At 33.7% G+C, this 22754-nt stretch overlaps 1 protein-coding gene across 2 annotated transcripts; it reads right to left on the reverse strand.

Moving 5' to 3' along the window:
* Positions 1 to 522: 522 nt before the first annotated feature.
* On the reverse strand, positions 523 to 22198 carry LOC130452867 (cystathionine beta-synthase-like). 2 transcript variants are annotated; one of them, XM_056792348.1, is made up of 10 exons: positions 22040 to 22198; positions 17308 to 17417; positions 16046 to 16213; positions 14954 to 15135; positions 9517 to 9603; positions 7123 to 7408; positions 6884 to 7067; positions 6689 to 6823; positions 4911 to 5098; positions 523 to 806 (listed from the first exon to the last, which is right to left on the reverse strand). In XM_056792348.1, exons 1-10 carry the CDS (start codon positions 22159 to 22161, stop codon positions 724 to 726), a joined length of 1545 nt encoding a protein of 514 aa, XP_056648326.1. In that variant the 5' UTR covers positions 22162 to 22198; the 3' UTR covers positions 523 to 723. The 2 variants fall into 2 exon arrangements, with proteins under 2 accessions (XP_056648326.1, XP_056648327.1); XM_056792349.1 differs by lacking the exon at positions 523 to 806 and adding an exon at positions 2263 to 3967 and having other exon boundaries at positions 22040 to 22190.
* Between the last annotated feature and the right edge of the window lie 556 nt (positions 22199 to 22754).

A 22754-nucleotide genomic window follows, 5' to 3' on the forward strand; every position in this document is an offset into this window, starting at 1 on the left:
TTCAATAATAAACACTGAGAAGCAAAATAATTTTATTTAAAACTATCACATAATCTATGGAATAATGACAATCCGTATTCTTGTCAATTGGATATTACGCAATCTAGATTTTCAAGTAGTGAGAGTTTTTTGAGAATGTTTACTTGTTGATGGTGTTAAGGTACATTTTAGATCTGTTTCAATGAAACTAATGAAGCTAAAACTGAGTATTTTAGCTATCTGCATATAAGTTTCAAAGCAATTTACATAATTTAGAACACTTGTAATTATTTTGTGCTTAAATTACGGATTTTCTAGATATTAATTTCCATTGTTGCGTTCAAGTTTATCAAAAAATTTCAGAAAGATCGCTGCACTAAGGAACGCCGACTATGACCTTTACCTACCTACTCTACGTTCGTAATCAGCTGGAGGCTCAATATTTTAGAATGCAAAAAATGCACAATCACTTGCCCATCGAAAACAAATCGACTGATTCTAAAACAAATTCTGACAGCTGGTTGAAAATAGAAAAAGTACCAATATTACTAGTAGAAGAACGAACCAAACAATACTTTTATTTATATTTTTATTCAATACAAGTAACTTTAGATAAAAGATTACATATAAGACTACGAGACTGAAAGCATCAGCATTACTTCTAAGAGTTCAGAGTCTATTATTGTAAAACCACTAAAACCACATGTCCTATTTGATCATAAACGTCAACACCATCAAATCAAATTATTCGTTTTTCTGTAAAAATCTTGTAAAATCCAGAGCTGTTACAACTCCCACAAATTTATTCATTTTAAAAGTACCAGTTTCTAAAAAAAAATTATATTAAATCAAATGCTGAGCTATTATAAACAAGTTGCATTCGAATATGTGCATCTTCATGGTAAAAACAGACAAAAATTGTTTTTTACATTTAGTTTCAGAAAAATGTTAGAAGTATATAAATTTTTAATAAAGATATATCAGGTTCCACGGCGGTCCATTCATAATCGTTTTCTCATTTTCCAATAGAAAAACAATAAGAATGCAGTTATATATACTTGAAGACATAAAAAAAATGATACATCGACTTTGTTTTTTGTTCTGCTTATCTGATAACTTCACATCAAAATCCATGTTTTATTGATGAATGAGGTCAGAAAAAATTGATTTATTTGGCGAGTCTGTAGCTCAAAATACTAATGCACTTGTCTATGTTTGGATCAAATGGAATCTGTGAGGGGTAAATTAAACTAGATGGTATCATTCCCATCAAGTCCCATTCACATTCTAAAGGAGTTTCACTGAAAAGCCCATTATTTTAGGCAAGAATACGAAGTTTCAACTGAATCAATATAAGGTATGATCGAGGTCAATAAGTCACTAAAAAATATGAAAACCTACAAGTAAAACTGTTAAAAGCATTCCAAAATATCTAGATTATCCAGTAATATGTACAGATTGTAGAACATCATCATTGCATGTCGTACCGCATCTAATAAATACATGTGGTGATTAGCTACCATCAGCATTTTTTCCTTAAACATTCAATTCGACGGTTCTATTTACAATATTCACATACTTCTTGATAGCAAAATCAATATAATGCTTCTTGTCATGAAAATGCTTCAACTTTTCAATGTTTTCCTCACTGAATAAGATATTTCATTATTTTTTCTTCTATCGTATCAATAGATCTACCTTCTTTACCAAATCTAGTTTGCTCAGGTGTCTATTATATATTGTGACCCCCAGATCTAAGATTTATTCAGTGGGGGGCTTCGCCTGGCGCTCCACCTCAGGTACAATAAAACGCTAGCGTGGTAACATAACAGTATAATTGAAGACGATAACTTGGTTATCGAAAAGCACTTCAGTCAGTGTGATTGTGTTAGTAGTATGAATATCATCAACAGTTCCTTGTTTCCAAATGTTTATCATTCATTTAGTTTATGTCATTGAAGCGCTAGTAACCTCGATCGAGATCAACATTTATAGTGAAAGCAGTTTAAATGAGCGTGGATGTTTTCTTTGGATGATAATGCTTCCAGAATTCCATGTCTTTATTCCTTAAGTGTGTAAACACTAAAAAATCGTACTATGGTTCAATGAAAAACGGATAAATCGATTTCAGATATTTATAACCCACAAATTATAACCTCTTGTGGAAGATGATCCAAATAGATTCTCTGATAATTTTAGACCAGCGGTTCTCAAACTTTTTTAGTGACGGAACCCTTTTGGAAAGCGAAATACTTGACGGAACCCTACAATAAAACAATAGTCTCTAAAAGTATATTCTTTATTAATAAGCATAATAAACGTAGAATGTAACATATACTTATTACTTACTTACATAACATGTATAATAATAGAAATAGAAGATATTAAAAAAGAAAAAAAAATAACTAATGGGAGGTATGAAACTGTTTTTTATTTTTCATTAATTGGTTGATATCAGGTTTGATAGAAGACAGTTGAAGTCTCATATCAGGTTCGGCGTCCAGTCTATTCCGGTATTTTGTGTTCGTGGCTGCATAGGTTGAGAATCCTGTTTCGCACAAATATGTTGTTGGAAATGGAAGAAGAATATTCAGAGCCATTTTGGCAAGCATTGGGTCCTAGCACGATCTCGAACATTCTTAAAAATACTCGAGTCGGCGCCTTTAATAAATAAAAAGCCGAAATAAAAATAGAAATACAAAAAATGCGGTGTAAACAATCTCGACTTGTTTTGAAGTTATATAGCCGAAAGTCGCTATAGCGTCTAATCTCAGCGGCGGCTTTTATCAAAGTGACTGCGCGCTCACAAGTAGATATCGGCGGTCGGTTTTCATCAAGACAAAGGCTAAAGCGGCTTGCGGATCTCATCGGTGAGACATAAAGCATAAATAAATCACCTTAAACTTAAGTATTAAGTCTATTCTTTTTATCTAGGCTCTTGCCGTCCTGAATAAATATTTGGGCTACTGTAGAGATATATTTTTTTAATCTTCTGACTCTCGTATTTTGTACAGGGATCGGTGTAAATAAAGAACTTGCAATAGGTTTGCCATAAAGTTTTATTGAAGAGCGGCGTGATGTTAAACTCTCCTCGTAAAATGCACTGTTTCTAGTTAGAATGAAATTACTTTATTGTGCTGGGTGGCGACTGAGTTCTAAATTCTTGAGGAACCCTAGGGTTCCGCGGAACCCACTTTGAGTATGGCGGTTTTAGACAATTCGCTCTATTCGCATTCTTCTGATGATAATCTGTTCATACTGTTTCATATTTCAAACTGGAGTTTTTCTTCTAAGTATAAATCAGTTCTGTCACCTTCATTTTGCATCTTAACTTTTTTTACCATGAAGAAAAACGTACATCAAAGGTTTGTGCTCACGTCTCTTTAAGAACCTCGGTGTTTGTAACTCTATTGACCCAACTAGGGATGCGCTATAAATTGTGTCGGTGTTTAATCCCTTGCGAGTAGGATATGCCAACTCAGCAAGTGGTGGTAAACGATAAGGTACGTACACACGTGACGGATTCATCATAAAGTTGAAAAATCCAAAAATTAGAATCTACAATTTCTAAAACCATTAGTTTAGGTTAGATTAGGTTACGTTAGGTTAGGTTAGGTTTGATTAGGTTAGGTAACGTTAGGTTGGGTTAGGTGATATTAGGTTAGTTTTGATTAGATTAGGTTAGGTTAGATTAGCTTAGGTTCCCACTCCTGGGAGCTGTAAGACCTAGAAGTTGGTGGAGTGGCTCAGTAACTTTCTCTCTTCTTGTGCCGTCTTGACGGACTGGTGGAGAGGAGTGAAGCTAAGAAACAGCTCAAAAATCCAAAGGATTAAGTGTTGTACGCTGATGCAATGACAATTTGTTGTCCTCCCGGCGTACGACACTCCCGAAGATTGAGGAGGGTGGTTTAGTGGGTGAGAGTCCCACACAAACTCACAGCATTTGCACCCGTCCGTTGTGAGGAAGGCATAAGCTTCCACCCTACCTCTGGGCAAAAAAAGATTAGGTTAGGTCAGGTTAGGTTTAAGTAGGTCAGGTTAGATTAGGTTAGGTAAGGTTAGTCAAATAAAATAACAAAATTTGAATTCGTAAATTGGTCTCTTATAGATACAAAATGTGATATTTTTTATTGTTTTTTAAGTGTTTTGTTGTGTGTTTGAAGTGTAAAATATTTTTTACTGAAATGCATTGTGAATATGTATTTTCTTTTTGTTTTTCATTCCATAATTAAAACCCCGAGCTTCATAATCTTCGGTCATGAGTTGTCTAATGTTCATGACAACCACGATCACGAGATGGGACATTTTAACAGAAGTTGAAGTTTTATTATGTGTCTTGTGGTTTCAAAATTTGTGAAGAATTTTTTCATTTGCGAAACGTGTATGAATGAATTTATTGGATAGTTTGATAGCTTTTTCATTATTGAATATGGCCAATTTCAAATTTGACATTTTTATTTCTGTTCACACTTTGAAAATTAGGGTTTGTCTCTTAATCATTTCTTGATATAGTAGCCATAATTCAATTTCACATTATAATAAAAGCAACGAAGGTTTTTCACAAACTAATTATTGTGATTAAAGTCGAAAATTGGTTTTAATCGAAATCAAAAAAGGGGGTATACCATATCAAGTTTGAGAGCTGACCAGAGAAATATGAATCTCAACTCAGTTTGGAACAATGTACTACTGGGATAAAGCTCTTATGAAGTCAATTTACTGAGTATTCAAAAAACATTTTTGGTAATGGTAATTCAGAACTGATTTCGCCGTATGTTATTTCTGGTCGTTAAATATATTCAAAATTCACTATCCTAATTATTATAACTGAAATAAATGATATAATATTCCATGTAGGTTGTTTGGAAAATAAAATTGTAGTAATTTTTCAGTAAAATAATCCATCGTTTTATGACTTTTATCGAACTTACCATGTACTTCTACGACGATAACGTAAGACTCCTTTTCCAAAATTCTTGAAACGAGTCCAACATTAGCTGTTTTGTTCACACGAGGATAAAGCCTGTCAAGTGCATCCACTATTGGATCTGTCAATTTAATTTTGCCAGATGTTAGTTTATTAACAATAATTTGCATAGTAATCACACCAACGACACCGCTAAAAATAAATTTCGAAAATTTAAACTTTAGAATGTTCCAGAACTATAAGCAGTGAGCTTTCAGAACTAATGTGGATTTTCCACTTTCGTATTTTACGCCCCTTCATTTATGACTATCTCCTTCATGAAATTAATAATCGTAATGAAATCTTATTCCAATTTTTCAAAATTATGAATATATATATATATATATATATATATATATATATATATATATATATATATATATATATATATATATATAAGGTGTACAAATGAAATGTAGAGACTCGGAGACTCCATACAGTAAGACTCGAAGAACCTCGCGACTTCGTCGGACGACATGACGTCATCTTAATATTGGTTCGTTCAATAACCACTTTTAGTATTTCTTCTTCTTCTTCTTCTTCTTTTTCATCGTACGTTACGACTTAATCCTGTATTTGATAAATGGTTGCTTATCTGCAGCTGGGATGATGAAGACTATCTTTCATACCATCTTGTAAGTGGTCGGGTTGTATTAGGTTTTTCTTCCTATACAATCTTTGCCGAACGGTCATCTGACATTCTGTTCATGTTTCTGCCTGCTCTGGTCTCTCATAGTTACACGGTTCGTACCAAGTAATATTGAACAACAACTTTTTCAGTATTGGATTTATTGAGAAAAATGAACTCGAACATCCTCAATCTCTTGATGAAATCGTTCAGTTTTCTCTTCACTCACATCTCCCAAATTTTCTGGAAAGTAGTCGAGGTGGTTGTGATGAAAGTGAACATTGAAACTCATTAGATAACTTAAATCTTAGAATGTTTTTAACAATCTTTTGATGATTTGTTTATAGTTAGGGAATTTGTTTCTCTATGACCTCTTTGAAGGCAATCCACTCTTCTCTTTGATTGGTTTTGAAAAGCTATGGATCAGCCATAAGCCGTCCAATATGTGGTCCAATGGAAACACTTTTACCGCCGAGAGGCCTGCAAACTATCAAGTATTTGAAGCAATTTCTATCTCTTGGAAGTGACTTTCCAAATTGCTTCATCAATCCCAGCTTCATGTGTAAGGGTGGTAGAAGTACTTTAAGATGAAGCACCTATGTTTCTTTTCTTCAACGTAAAATCCAGTTTGTTGTCCGACCAACATGCTCAAGATTTTAAAATCACCGTACAGTGCTAACCGTGGTCTTAATATTTTAATTTACAAAGAACCCATTCCAAGTTTTCTTCGAGATGCACGGACTGATCGACAGCAATCGAAGCATTTGAATCGCCATTATGAAGCAGAACTCCTTAAGACCTTCTTTAATTTTTTTGAATCAATTGAAAGATTGTTGAGGTTGGGTCACTCCTAATGATCCAATCCAATACTAGTACTCAATGTTTTGATAGTTTATGACAGTATTTTTGAGTTGAAGGGTTACAAAGAAAATATATTTTTCGGAAGGAATTAAATTTGGTATGAAAGTAAGTTGCCCCCCAATCGTCATAGTTTGGGCTCCCCTATGTGTTGTGTTGTCTGACGAGACACTCTGTACATAAATTTTTTTATCATTTAATCACAAACTAAGTAGTTTCAGCTATAATTCACACTATTATTGTATGATATTACTCACTGTTCTTCATTAGTTGCTGGTAACTGATGAACTCCTAATTTTTCCATAGTGTTTAAAGCAGTTTTATATGAAGCATCCGCGGGAATAGTTTGTACTGAAGTAAAATCCAGATCAGTTACATGAGCATTCCACCACCTATGATAGAAAATAATTGAAACTGCTATATTTCCATGATTGATGTTCCAAACAACTTACGGATGTTTGTTAATGTTGACGCATGGTTTTAAGTTTCTTTCCTCCATCCATTGGTCACATACAAATTTAGTTAAGTAGTTTCTAATACTGTCTGGTAAGATGACCACTACTTTTTTACCAAGACCCAAGTTCTTAGCTTTTGCTGCTTGTACAGCAGCCCACATCATAGCTCCACTACTAGCACCTGGAATAATTTTTGATTCCATTAAGTTCGATCTTGGGGAATATTTTTAACGTACCAATTAATAATCCCTCTTCTTTGATTAATCTTCTTGCCATGGGAAGAGCATCTTTATCCCCTACTTTGATCCAAACATCGACCACTTTTCGGTCTAAAGTAGATGGAATAAACTCATAACCCATTCCTTCTATCTCCCAAAAAGTGACGTCGGTTTTGTTGATTGCTTCTGGTAAAGCGAAAGAAGATCCGTAAGGATCGGCACAAACAATATGGGTGTGTGGGGATATTTCTTTGAATTTTCTACCAACGCCAGTTACCGTACCACCAGTGCCAGCTCCCATGACCTTAATAAACAAAATGGGAAAGATATTTGTTGTTATATACCAACGAGAAATAAAAGAAAATAGTTATCGGTTGAAACTACTTGTGAAAGGCAGAGAATATAGCAAAAATTAGGAGGAAAATGATTTACGTGCGATCTGTGGTTGGTATATGAAAAGGGAAAGTTTTGAAGGGTGAAAAACGGTGGTACAACAAACAAGTTCTATGGGAAAAACTTGAATAACAAAACTGAAGGTAGTAGAAAGATTTGCTTTCGCATTCATATTTTTTACATAACCTCAAATTATAGAGAAGACCCATCATTATTTTGACAAATGCGATACAAAATTGGAATTAAGGCAAGAGTTTTACTCAGGAAATAGATATCCATATCCAGAAAAGTTGGAATTTATAACAAAATGTTGAGACCCACGCTGACAAACGCCCACGAAACTTGGATAATGACGAATAAAACTAAACAGAAATTGGAAATCTAGGAGAGAAACATATTAAGAAGCATTTTTGAAGGAAAGCTGACAAAGTTATGATTGGAGAAAAGATCAAATCTTGAAATTAAAACACTTTTCAATGAGGCGTCAATCAGCGCGTTAATAAAGGCAAAACGATCACTTAGAACGAATGTACAAAGACAGACTCATAAAACTAGTTGCATGGAAGATACCAGAGAGCAAGAGGAGAAGAGTTAGACCAAAAAAAAAACGGTGGAGGGAAGCAATTGAAGAAGACCTTGGAGAGAGAAACATCTGGAATGAAAAAGCAAAGAATAGAAAGAAGTAGAGAGAAATTACAAGGGTATGAACGTAAATTGTCAGCATATAAGCCTATATATAATATACAGGGTGTTCCGAGACAATGCAAAAAATTGACATGACATTAGAAGCATTTTCTTATACGACTCCTCGTTTCTAACTCATAGGCCTTCAAAGTTGCGAAATCAGAATTGATATTTAAGTATATTTTCTAAATTATTCATTCAAACATTATGAATTTTCAAATAAGTACGTATATCCATGTAGTTGTGTTTGACCGGGTAAATAATTGTGCACTACTATCCGAAGGCCATGTGTGGATCATGCTCAATAGTTAAAAATCCATTACTTCACAAAAATATATTTCTCAATCTATATTCTAACTAAAAGGTACTCTTAGGTTAACTCGATGAAATTAAAGGTTTAGAAGATATGTTAGTTCGCAATCAAGGAAGATTCTGGGAAAAATTATCATAAATTATAATTATTTATTGAAAATACAAGATTTATTAAAACACAATCAATATTTTTTGGGAACGAGTGAATAAATAAATTTGTACTACATACTTATTTAACTACATTTTTTTAGGGATACTTTGAAAGCTTGGTATTTTTAACACCGATAAACATAAGAAACGAAATTGTCGAATAAATGAATTTCCATTGAGATACTATAAGGCAGAATCTTCGGACTGTTTCCTTAACATGTACAACGATTTAAAAATTTCATCGAGGCAAACCAAGACTAATTTTTTGATAAAAAATCAATTAAAAAATCATTTCTGCTATCTTTAGTTTGTTACGTTGTACCTATAAAAGTTAATTGTTAACCATTGCTTATGGTTATGCTCTATGTTACTTGAATGTACTTAAAATTAGGTTCAAATTTCGGAACTTTGAAGGCCTATAACTCAAAAACGAGGGGTTTCTGATATCACAGCAATATTTTAACGTCATCGACCCACTCGCGAGGTCCAGGTCCCTCAACACCTGCATATACTGACGATTCGCTTTACATTCGAAAGCTCCTGCAGATCCATTTTATACCTTTACATTTGAACTTTATGCCTGTCAACTTCGAAAGTAAAAGTGATAAACAGTGAAGAGCGTCGTCAGGGATAAAAGTTAGTCAAAGGATTACTGTTTGTCTGTAATAACTTGGTCAAAAAAACTAGACAAAGAAAAGCAAGATTCAATTGAACTTAATTTTTATACTTAATATCTTCAAAAACGTATAATAACCGTATGAACTAACCATTAACAAGTTGTCAATTTCATCATAATGGTGATGAAATCTAGATAAGAAAACAAAGATCAAAATAATATTAAGAATCAAAATAATTCAGCTCAGTTTTACTTACTATCATATCCACTTGTCCATCACATTGATCATAAATTTCTTCAGCTGTAGTATCGTAATGTGTTAATGGGTTGCCAGGATTAGAAAACTGGAAAAAACATCTCATATTCATTATTTTATTTTTATAACGATTTGTATCATTTGAGGAAACTTGGAATAATCGTATATTTCTGTAATTATAATCTGATTATGGAGATCTATTAAAGAATTTTGTATAATCTATATATATCGCAGTAGACACCACGACCGGATTCATCACATTACGGACATATTCCTTTCACATCACAGATTCAAAAGAGGAGCTTATCCAACATGTTTTTCCAGATGTAGCGCAACAGTTCAAGATGTCGAGGATCTCAATGCGACTATTCAGAATTCAATTGGTTTCCTCCGAATTAGTCGATACGTAGTCAACTATCCCACGGAATTTTTAGTAGTCCAAGTATGCAATGAAACAGAGGGTATTTAATTTAAAAAAAATGTAACTTTGATATGGCACACCCTGTATGATTGTGAATAATTTTGAAATTTGAAGACTAATGATAACTGAAACCCTTAAAATTTTCAAATTGTTATCTCCAAAGACAAAGGAGACATTGAACTTTATCCAATTGATGAATCATCCTGTATAATGGTTAGGCTCTTTCTCTTTATTTATAAAGATTATTACAGCAATGAGAAAGTGCATGAAGTACGGATATTCTCATTATATTTTGAGTCTCACGAGATCAAATGAACATAACCTATTATTAGCATTACCTATATTGGTCTATAATTTAATTTGTGCGGTGCTTCTTCAAAATTTGAATGTGTATTTAAGAAAACTCTCTCTAGGGTAATCAAAACCTTGTCGTTGGCGAGAGGGCTCAGTAACCTCATATCCAGGGAGTGATGCCGGCGGTAGCGTAGCTACCGGTAGGGCCACCCATGCCCGTAAGGTCTCTAAGTGATGAAAGTGAAGCTAAGAAGATTCCCACGCAGCGTCTGACCCAGAGTGGGCGGCTGCAAACAACGTCTGTTCTCCAGGTTAGGAGCGGCTGAAGCAAAACTAGGAAGGCAACGGGAAACCACCTAGTGTATTTTTCCCAAGAGAACCACATGAATCCATTCGAATCAAAATTTTCCGGAGTTTTAAATAGTCCCCCGATCGGATCTCCGGGGGGGACCGACTTGAATGTTTCAGAAGAAAGACTAAACTTACGTACAACTTTAAAAATTGGAACTTGGAACACCCAAAGCCTTTTCGAAGCTGGGAAATTGGCAAATCTCGTGTAGGAAATAACTCTGGAATATGTCCCGTCGACAATAGTGTCTTCTATTATTCAGGAAACCAGGACAGAAATCACAGAAAAGGGGTAGGAATGATAATATCCAAAAACCTGATAAAATCTGTCGTAGACTTCGTCCGTCACTCCTATCGTACTGATTTAATAAAACTTAGAGCTAAACCTGTCGACCTAAATATAATTCAGCTGTATACACCAACAGCCGACTCAAATGACCAAGATATAGAAGAGTTTCACAGTGATGTGAAGGGTCTTCTAAAATTAACTAAAAAACATGAACTTAATATAGTCGACCTAAATGCCATGCCATCTAGGAAAGGGCAAATACGAAAACATCGTTGGGCTCTTTGGTTTTGGAATAAGACCAGGGAACGTCACCCGTAACCAGATAGATTACATCCTTATAAACTCCAGATTTGCTTCTTCAGTAAAAACGGCATGCACATATCCTGTAGCTGATATACCCACAGACCATGTACTACTATCGGCCGTCATAAAAAGGCTAAAAAGGAAGCACCAAGACGTACATAGCACTGGATAAACTGCATGTCCAACCATTAAATCCGTATTAACCAACCGATTAAACTCTTAAATACAGAAGTTAGATTCCACGGTCGAAGAGGACTACCCGTCAAAATCATGGGTAGAAATAGCAAGGGTTTTAAGAAATACCTCACAAAGTGCTCTAGGATTCAAATCTAGAAATAAAAAACAAAAATGGATGACCGATGAAATTTTGCTCTTAATGGATGAGCGTAGAAAACTAAAAAAGGACATAAATAAGTACAGAGACTCACAGAGACTCATAAGATCAAAAATAAGAGTGGCAAAAAATGAATGGCTTAAAAACGAGTGCAACGAAATAGAACGACTGCAACGAATACACAATGATTTCAACCTCGTTAAAAGATTAAAGGAAGCCGCTGATATATTTAAAAAACGAAATCTAGATATAATAACCAACCAGGATAACCAGATAGTTATGGAAGATCATGAGAAATACAGGATATGGGAAGACTATGTAGAAAAACTTTTTGACTACAATAGACCAGACTAGACCAGAGAACTCTATGTAGAAGAATGTCTAACTGGACCTTCTATTACCAAAGAAGAGGTAGAAAAGGCTGTACTAGTCGTTAAAAACAATAAAGCAGCTGGTCCAGATGAAATACCATCAGAAATACTGAAACTACTGGACGAAAGGGGCATTAGAGTGCTTCACAAGCTGTTCAACAAGATATATGATACTGGTCATTACCCTGAACAGTGGCTATCTTCAGTTTTTATTCCTATCCCAAAAAATCGAACGCAAGAAAGTGTGAAGATCATATGCTAATTAGCCTATGAGTCACTCCCTATTCATAAGAATAATACATCGGAGATTATATAGAAAATGTGATAATAATATAAACGACTCTCAATTTGGATTTAGACAGGGGTTAGGTACAAGAGAGACAATAGTCGCAACACAGGTCCTTATACAGAACTGCTATGACCAAAGAAAAAATGTTTGTCTATGCTTCATGATAAAGTTCAACATCACAAACTTATGCAGCTTCTCAAAAAATTGGATTTGAAAAAGACATTAGTTGTATCGAAAATCCGTATGGGCACCAAAAAGCGCAAGTCAAAGTAAATCATGGTCTAACTGAGCAAGTTCGGATTCGCAGAGGAGTACGTCAAGGTTGTATATTGTCGCCGCTCCTGTTTAATATATACTCTGAAGCAATCTTTCGAGAGTCACTTGACGATAGAGGCATTGGGATCAAAGTCAAAAGAGTCTGGGTCAACAACATACGTTACGCCGATGACACAGTGCTGATTATAAATAATATAGATGACCTACAACAAATAATTAATATAGTAGGTGGACATAGCCAAAACATGGTATTAAACATCAACATCGAAAAAACTAAACTCATTATTATCACTAGGGAAGTGAATAAGTTTATAAAATCTAGAGTAACATATAATGGAAAACCTATAGAACGGGTAGAAAAATTTAAACATCTAGGAACATGGCTCTATGAAGAATGGTCGTCGGACGGTGAAATAAAATGCCGAATAGAACAAGCTCGAAGTACATTCATAAAATTCAAAAATGTATTTACATGTACCGACTTTGATCTTGATCTTAGACTGATACTTGTGCGGTGCTACGTTTGGTCAGTGCTTCTTTACGGGATGGAGGGTTGGACCCTTAAGGTAAAAAACATCAACAAATTAGAGGCATTCGAAATGTGGGTATATCGTAGAATACTGAAGATACCATGGACTTCCAAAGTGAGGAATGAGGATATTCTCAGGCGTATCAATAAAGACCGTGAACTCTTTAACATCGTGAAGAAACGAAAGATTGTATACCTTGGCCATATAATGCGAGGCCATAAATATCAATTCCTTCAGCTGATAGTCGAGGGCAAGGGATGATCGGAACGGAAGAGGATGTCATGGTTGCGGAACGTGAGGCGTTGGACGGGTATACAAGATATTCAGACATTGATCCATACCGCTAGAGATAGAAAAGCTATGAAAAATGTGGTCGCGAACATCCATTAATGGATAGTCATCAAAAGAAGAAAGAAGAATTAAAAAAAAACATATACAATAGTATTGCCCATCTGAAGCTATGACCTTTTCCCATCTTTCTGGCAATTTGTGGGTCCCATACCAAAAGAGCTGCGCCGGCTTGTCTGCAAAGAATGAATAAAGCCTAGATTTGAAATCTTGCTCTGATGTGAACCGTATTCCAATGAGGGCGTTCTGCATCGACCGGAACAAATGGTAGACAGAAGGGGCAAGGTCTGAGCTATAAGGCGATTATGGTGAAACTTCCCATTCACTGTTTTTCAAATAGTTCTTAACTGGAATAGCAACGTGGGGTCGAGCTTTGTCATGATGGAAAATTATTGCCTCGTGTCTGGTCGCCAGTAACAATCAAAAACAGTAACAATGCAAAATGACTTGTTTCTGTAGCGTTCCAGCAGCATTTCGGACATGCAAAACCGCCTTTTGACGTCTCTCGACTTGAGTTCATGTGGAACCCAATTTCCTTGCTTTTGAATATATCAAGCTGCTTTCAAACGTTTTGAAATAGCTCCTTGAGTGACACTTAAGGATTCTGCGAGCTCTTCTTGTGTTAGACAACAATATTCATCGAGTAATGCTTCCAGTTCTTCATCGTCAAACTTTGTGGCTGCCCAGGACGTACATCGTCTTCCAAGCCAAAATCAGCACTTTTGAATCGTGCAAAACACTTTTGGCACCTTCGCTCAGCTAGATCATGTTTACCATAAACCTCTATCAAAATAAGATGACTTTCGGCAGCATTTTTCTTCATATTAAAATAATGAAGAAGAACTCCCCGCAAAAACACTTTTTCAAACACACAAAGTTCGACATATTTGAGTCAAACAAAGTTATTGTTGTGAATGTTTCAAATGTATGACATATACTGAAAAGACGCACAATAACAGAAGCTTTTCAACGCAGGTTCGGAATATTGGAACGTTGTAATATTATGCAAGTTACGCCATTGAACATCGTCTGATATTTTTTATATCAATGAAAAAATGTACTTTGTTTCAAATATAAATATCTATTTGAGCAAAAGTATCTGATATCTGACGAAGAAAATTAGAAAAGGAAATATTTTTTTTTCAATTTCTACTTATTAGTATATTAAATAATGAAACGTTACACGGCGTGAATCAGCTTCACGAAATAAATTCCTTGATAAATAAATGAAAATTTGACTAGAAAAATGTATGAACACGTCAATTTTGATATTTATTTTCCAATGCTTTTGCAGTAACTTGAGATCATAATAGAAATTCTCGATATTAGGAACCATATTTCAAAAATAAATGAAGCAACTCCATCATCTTTTAAAGTTTCACATTAAATTATGATTGGAGTCGTTAGATGGTGTGCAACCATGTACCCGTGAAACTATAGTTTTCACTGATTAATATCATAGTTGGTGCAACTATCTACTTGTCACATTACGTATGACACATGACAATTTTCAAAAACTCAAATGCCTGTTTCAAATCTGATGCATATTTGAAGTTTTTCCTCAAAATATCTAAGAAGTAACAAATATCAAAAAAGGAAGTTTTTTTATCGAGAACTTAAGAAGATTATACATACTTGGTCGAAGATGACGCTGTTTGGAATCTCTTCGGCTAGTCGGTGAACAGTCCCAAACATCCCGTTTGGTGAAAAAGAGTTTTCTGTAACTGCACACCTCACAACTTCAGCACCTAAAGCGCGTATGACGTATTCCTTTTCCTTGGAAATTTTTTCGGACATAACAATAATACAACGGTATCCTGAGAACAAACATAATTCACTTCAATCAATAGATGAGATCACATCAATCAACAGACTATTAGTAAGTAGAGGACAATAGAAATTGATCGAAAAATTTGCTTTATGGGGATCATAATTTTATTGTTTCCATAAAAAAAATCAGTTCTGTTCTTTCAATTCCCAATTTTCAACAAATCTGTCTGTAAAACCACATAATTGTATCAATATAAAAATTCTTCTGGATTTATCGTCTTGATCTTAGTTTGTCATGTATCATGAAAGATACAGAACATTCCTTGATTATTTATTCAAATTGAGCACCTTTATTTTAGTTCCATTATCTACCGCATCGTTTCTTTAGGCCTTATACAGTAACATTCTTAAGTTTTCAGCATAAACTTGGCATCAAAGTTTGTTTATTTTGCAAATTGGAACAGTGAAATTAATCTCATTCAAAGAATTAGCGTCGACGTCCAGTTGGGTAAGTAAGTACAGACACAGCACGTAGTGCCCCCAAGAAATTAATGTTTGGGTAGGAATCTTCAAGGAAAAGTGTTGTTTCACCAGCTCACACATCCGTCATTACAATGACCAAAATTGATCAATTAAAGTTTGAATTGCTACCTTTCAGTCAAATTTAAACACATTTTCTGTTCCTAGATTAAAAAAAATGGCTTAGTGGTCAATGATTTTCAAAAAAAAGAGGAGATGAATCGGAATTTAGAGGAGCTTGATGATTCTTATCATAAAAAGTTTTTTCAGTTTCAATTTTATTGAATAAATGTTCTACTGGAGCCTTGGTATATAATTTCACATGAAAATTACTGAAATCTCATTGGTGTTACTCCAACTCATTTGCTTCAACCCCTAAACTTATGTATTACAAAAACAATATACAAACAATAAGTGAATTGAATCAATCGAATTTACCTTTGATAGTTGCCGCCAGAGCCAAACCAATGCCTGTGTTACCTGATGATGGTTCTACAATGGTACAACCAGGCTTCAAAATCCCTTCTTTTTCGGCATCTTCCAAAATTCTATGAGCCATCCGATCTTTTACGGATCCACCGGGATTCAAATAATCACATTTAACATCTAGAATACACAAAAGTCTTCAATCAAATGTAAATCAATCAATTCTTCATATATTTCGTAAGCTGTTTTAGCAGATTTTCTGTTTGTATCACAATTTTTGAGATATTATATGTCTTATTTTAGAATATATTGAATTGTCCGCTCGTCGTTTTTTGCATCTACTTCCTGTATAGCTGGATGATAAAATTTTCGTGCAACATCACGGACAAATTAATCAAATTATCCAAAGTGTGACTTTTTATTAATTATATTTTCGTTTCATTTCATTTCATTTCAATTCTCTTGCCTTTGGATCATGGTTACCACTAATCAATGTTCCATCAGAAAAAGTGAGCAATTTCCTAACCTCAAATTTAACTTGAGATTTTGTAGGCGGCTGAAAAATTGAAATAACTGAGCTAGTCTGAGAAAACATTGAAAAGTGATCAGCTACTGTCTTGCTTTTGGAGTCTGAAGGACAGAAAAGAGAAAACAGGCTAGATTTAGCTGAAGAAAGAAAAGACAGAAGACAGAAAAACTACAAAATTATATTTGAGAATGGATGAAGAAACATTCGACAAACTCGTTAGGAAAATAAAATATAAGATAACTGACAAATCCTTGGTAGAAGCCGTAATATCAGCAAATCAGAAACAATCAGTTGAACTTCATATGCGCATGCTTCTGATCAAGAAATATCGTGCCTTGCATTGCATTGCATGTTCTCTTGTACCATGGAGAGAACTTTCAAGGGACACTGGAAAATAACCTCACCCCTAAAACCAAAAATTTACTCCAGATCATCGGCAAGCACGTCTGCGTTTTGCACAGGTTTATCTGAATTGGAACAATGGGGATCTGTTCTGTTCTTTTGCTGCTTTGTAGATCGTAGTGCTTATGGAGATGATACGGTGCGGTTTAATTTCTATAGGAGCACAAACCGACCCTATTTACAGCGTATGTGAGCATCAGAAACGATCACCACTGTTGCAATTTTGATAACCTCTCAAAATTTTTAATCTGTCATCAGTTCATTTAATCACAGATTATAGAATGTGGACCGAAACAATAATTGAAAATTATTCGAGAATGGTATTTAATGCAAATATACTCACAAACATCACATTCTAAGCCTTCTTGTCGAGGAATTCTGTTTAATCGTATCATAGGTGTGTTGCCAATTGCAGCCAATACGTTTGGAAGAATCTTCGGCCTCGGCTCATTCCTGTGAATGAAGGAAACGTGAAATTAAGTTGATTGAAAAGTTTCCCACATAACAAAAACGCACATTTTTACCATTCATTTTTCAACAGGTACATCTGAACTCTAGTCTTTTTAACCCTTTTAAATAATAATTGTCGTCTTTCCCTTTGTTTACATATGAGATAACATACTCATTTTCTGCAAAAATCATTTCGAAATACGGAGAAAAATCAATGAGGATCTGGTTAATACGGTTAGTGGTCAACCAATTCATATTGCAATTTGTATATTTAGCCATAGCAATCACAAACATGTAAAAACGTGCGTTCATCTAAAGAAAAAGCAAATTCCTTCTCTTCAAATTCTCTAGCTATTTCGATTCCTCTCCTTACCTAATTTAACCAAGATGAGTAATAATCACCCTGAGTGTCTCATCACTTTGAAAATCCTTCCTCTTTCATGTCTTTAGTGGTTTTATCAACAGTAACAAATAGACGTATAAAATTGGACTGATTTTGCTTAAGCGGCATCCATAAAGAGTTCAAAATATTCAATCAGCAAAACTAGCACCAAATACAAGGAAAGTTTAAACCAAGCACGTGTTGGCCCGGAACCAAAAATCACGATTTTTTGCTTATGAATTCATCCTGTTTGTAGCATGATTTTTGACTTTAGAAAAACGTTTCGCTTAACGAGCTAATTTGATGAAAGAAAACGTTGTTGCCGCCATTTAGGAAATTAATTTATATTTGCTACCTAAAGGTTGACAAACTTGTTAGCGCTACGCACCACCTGTAGGGTGGTGGGTTTTTGTTCATTCTATCTTCGTTTGGATTCAAAGTTTGGAACTGCTCCGAAGTAAAATTTAATCTGGGAATTAACTGTACCAGCGACAGACTTCAGATACCTGTACTTTATCTGAAACTCTTCGAAGAGGTTTAATTCAAACAACAAAAGCAGCAAAAACGTTCATTGTTAAAATTGATAAAAAGGCGTCCTATAAATACGAGGATATTAAAGATTTCTCAATTAGACCTAATTTCAAAATTTACGAAAGTGAAGAAAATGGAAAAAAATGTTACGATGAAAATGTTTCATCATTTCCTGAATATGTTTCTATGATAAATGTTTATAAATGTATCTATAATAAATAAAACTTGAAAGCATTGACAATGATTTATGTATATGAAGAAGATGCGGAAATTGTAGGTGTGGATGATGAAGACTCAGTAAAACGTAAATGAAACTCGTGATTTAAATGTGCATTTGAAGAGATAGTGGATTATAACATGTACTGTTTTTCATGTGATATCTTTCATTTTCCAATATTAATTAACGATTCCACTCATACAGGTTACCTGTAAAGAATCTTCTTCAAAGTTAATAAAGACCAGCAACAATTTAGAAGCATTTGTTCTGATATACATCAAAGGATACATATTGATCAACATTGATCCAAATTTGGTTATTTATTTTCAATGAATTTTTCAACTTCAAAAATTAAGATGATTAATATCAGTCAATTTTTTTCCAAATAAAAGTGGCAGTTTATAATTGGCGCAGACAGTAGGATTCGTGCGTTCGTGTAAGTTTACGCTCTACCGTGGTAAAAAACTTGGCTCCATATTTTAGTATGTAGTACGAAGACCTACCATCTAATAATGACAAAAAATAGCCTCATATATCTGTAAGTGCCAAGTTTCTTATTTTATTGTATTTTCTTTACAACTTTTTATCTATTATTGTAAGTAAGAAAGAAATAATCAAATAATTTCAAATTTTGAAACGCATTATAAAATTTACTAGCCACATTTAATGAATTAATTATCAAAATGGATGTTTTGGTATGTATCCAAGAAAAATTTATTGGAAAAGCTGATGTTATTACCTACAATTAAAGATGCATTAAAAATATGTTTTGCTGACAAACGAGACCTTTATTTTATGATTTTATTTTAAAGTCCGAAATAATCATCATAATTTTAAATCAGATCCAAATTCAATGAGAAATAATCAAAAAAGTCAATAAACAATTATTAAAATTCTGACAAAACCGCCTAGCTCTCACTTTTTATATGAAGTTTAAGCATAACAGAACAAGAACACTAAAATCAAGGACATCGCATGTAGTAATCCTTTCAGCATCGAAAAACGTGTTTGAGGAAATCTGCAGAGATTTCATAGAAACGGCAGATACAGTGAATCTACGAGTCAACAAAGATAAATCGAAAACTATACCACAAAGGAAAGAAGCAATGTGAAGTATGTATATCTTGGGGTGGTTATCAAGGACGACGGTGAAGAGGGAGAAAATCTGGAAGCGAGGATGACGAAAGGATGAAAACAGCTGGAAGCGCTAAATGCGATAATAGGTATCAAAAAATCTCCAAAAAGGCGAAGCTACATCTATACAAAACAATGATTAGACCAACAGTGAGCTATGAAACTAGATATATGGAAAAGAAAAATTAGATGGATACTAGACGATAAAAAGGAGGAAGATTCATGGCTAAGAAGAGAAAAATAAGGAGAACTAAGGAAAATGGTAAGATACGAGAGGATAATCCACGAAATTTGATAGATTTAAGAAAATATATTGAAGTATTCCTCGACCACTTCTCCAAAAAGTTTGTGAAAATATACGCAAACGATTGAGGAATGCCTTTAATGTGATTGCCGTCATTTAGAAAATGTCGTGTGACTAGGACATCCAATTATTTACTTACTTTCTCATTAATAAATAAGGACTATTTAGACAACATGGATTTCTCGATAATTCGGTCTTAGAATGCAAACAATAGAGTGGACGTTTAGAATCAAATTTTCTGCGACGCTTTCTAAAAAGCCTCTTTATGATAAAGAAAATACTAGAATTTTTTGTAATTTAAAACAACGCGTGCCACTACACGGAGTTAATGTAACGTCGAACTGATAAAAGAGTACAATGATTTGTTTACAACAGATGAAGGAGAGAAGCTTACTTGAGGCTTTAAGTGAATATATCCAAATAACAGCTACTCATCGTAAATCGGGACTAAAACTCGGAATATCTAAAATCCGGACTTCCAGAACGCGGAATATCTAAAAACCGGATTTCTAAAACGAGGAATATCTCAAATCCGGATTTCTAAAACGCGAAATATCTAGAATCCGGGCTTTTAAAACGCGAAATATGTAAAATCCGGATTGATTCGTTCGTATTGTAATTTTTAATTTGTGTATTTCACACTAGATGGCGACACTATACATATAATATTCAATATTTTTATTATTAGATATTATTTTATAAATGTGTTTTTGTGCAGTATTAAACTCGATTTTATCATATTTTATGCATTTTATTTCTCGCACGATAGATCATGATTGCATTGAAATGTTTGTATGATTAAAAATACGGAAATATCTATAATCCGGATTTTGCTAGGAAAGGATTTTATGATGTTCGTATTAAAATAACGTTGGTTTTTAAAGCAAAATATCAATTTCAATATCTTCCATTTTTTTTTTATTTACTAGACTAATTCAAATGGGAAAATTTTTGAATTTAGATTTTTGTTTTAGTTATTTTGATCAAATATTGTTATTTTTATTGATTCGAGTCCCATAATTTTTTTTATTTCGGAAAAAATTCCATTTTTTCTAAAAAAATTAGCTGGGTCACATATAGAGAATGCCAAATTTTGGAGCAATAAAAAATGGTGGATATAGAACGAGGAGAAATAATGAAAAACCTAATAAAAAGAGGAATTAAAGACTGGAAAACGAAAGTAAAAAATAGGAAAGAGTTGAAGGGAATAATTCCCATTTTATGGTCCTAATAGGCATACTTTTTTAAGTTTTCTGACTTTATGAGATTATGAGATATAATAAAGGAAGACCTCAAAGTCAGAATATTGGATTGACGCCATCGGTGATTCTTTACCATGTCACCTGTCAAATTTTCTCTACTGTTTGAATATACCTGAATGTGCCTTAGTGCTTTTTCTGTTTCTAAAATCATCAAGTCAAGAACAGGAAAGAAGCTGTTCCACTAAAATAAAGCTCGAAACGTCGGCAAACTGAACTTATATGGATATGGACATTTGTATCACGTGAACCATGTGAACCTTCTTATTGATTATTCAACAGTGAAACCAGTCAAATATTTTCTATACGAGCGATTGTACGAATTTCTTTGAAAAAATTAGAAAACAGAAATTCATCGTCAATATCAATGGGTGATGGATGTGATTCGATAAAGTAGGATCAACCATCTTGTTGAAAGAAATAACACACTACACAATAATGGGTTCTATAGAAAAATCTTGTGAGATTACAATGAAAGAAACATAATGTAGGTCTCTGGATTGATTGAAAGTAAAAATAAAATAATCATTTGCTTCCAATAGATCCAAGATCTAATAATTTAGCTGCAGTAATTCATATTTTCAATCATTTTGAACAACTATTTACTAATAATTGAATCACTCCTGTACAACAATCAACATTTGTACCCATTCGAATGCAATAAATTCATTATAAACATTCTTATCTTAATAGCATATGTAAGAAAACAAAACGTAATGATAATTTCGGATTTACTACTCAATATATTCGATGTGGATTTGAATATTATAAAAATTTTACTCGAAAAAAACCTCTTACCAAACTTTAGTAGTATGAACGGTTGTACTTCTATCGATTTTCGAATTCCATGGGCATTTTTGTTCTTTATTTGGAACGCAACAAGCGTTGTTCAATGGTGATCTATAAACGTATTTGCTCATCTCGTATAAGAAGTTGTCTTAAAACTACTGAAAAATCAGTCGGTTTGACCTCACAAGCTTTATAATCAGCAGTTGGACGTCACGCGAGTACCAGTTTTATTTATTCGATTACAGAGTGGAAAACAAATAATTATTTTCAAATTTACTGTCCTACTATCATGATTAAATCAAAATTTCAATGGAAATAATCGTTATTAATAACAGTTGAGCCTTTTACGAATTGTTTTTTATTTATATCATTAGCATCAACAAATTTGCAAAACTTTTTGGATAAAAATGTAGATATACTACGTGAATATATTACAAAATAAAAAAAAGGTGACACCATCTCTAGAATAGAGAGAAAACAGAAAAATGTTTGAGGTTTGTTCAGTCAAAAATTTTTAAAACGACATCCGTATTCATGATAAAGATAAAACATCCAATAAATTTGTTTTTATATCTGGTACCACTTCAAAAGTTTCAAATCAGAATATTCAGAATACGATATAAAGTATAGAGTTTTATCGATTATCTTCTTGGTCCAGAATAAAGTCTTTGAAATTTTGGTCAATAAATCTAATATTGATGCATATCATATGATGTAGAATAGA

The sequence above is a fragment of the Diorhabda sublineata genome, chromosome 2, assembly GCF_026230105.1.
Source record: "Diorhabda sublineata isolate icDioSubl1.1 chromosome 2, icDioSubl1.1, whole genome shotgun sequence".
NCBI classification, from domain to species: domain Eukaryota; kingdom Metazoa; phylum Arthropoda; class Insecta; order Coleoptera; family Chrysomelidae; genus Diorhabda; species Diorhabda sublineata.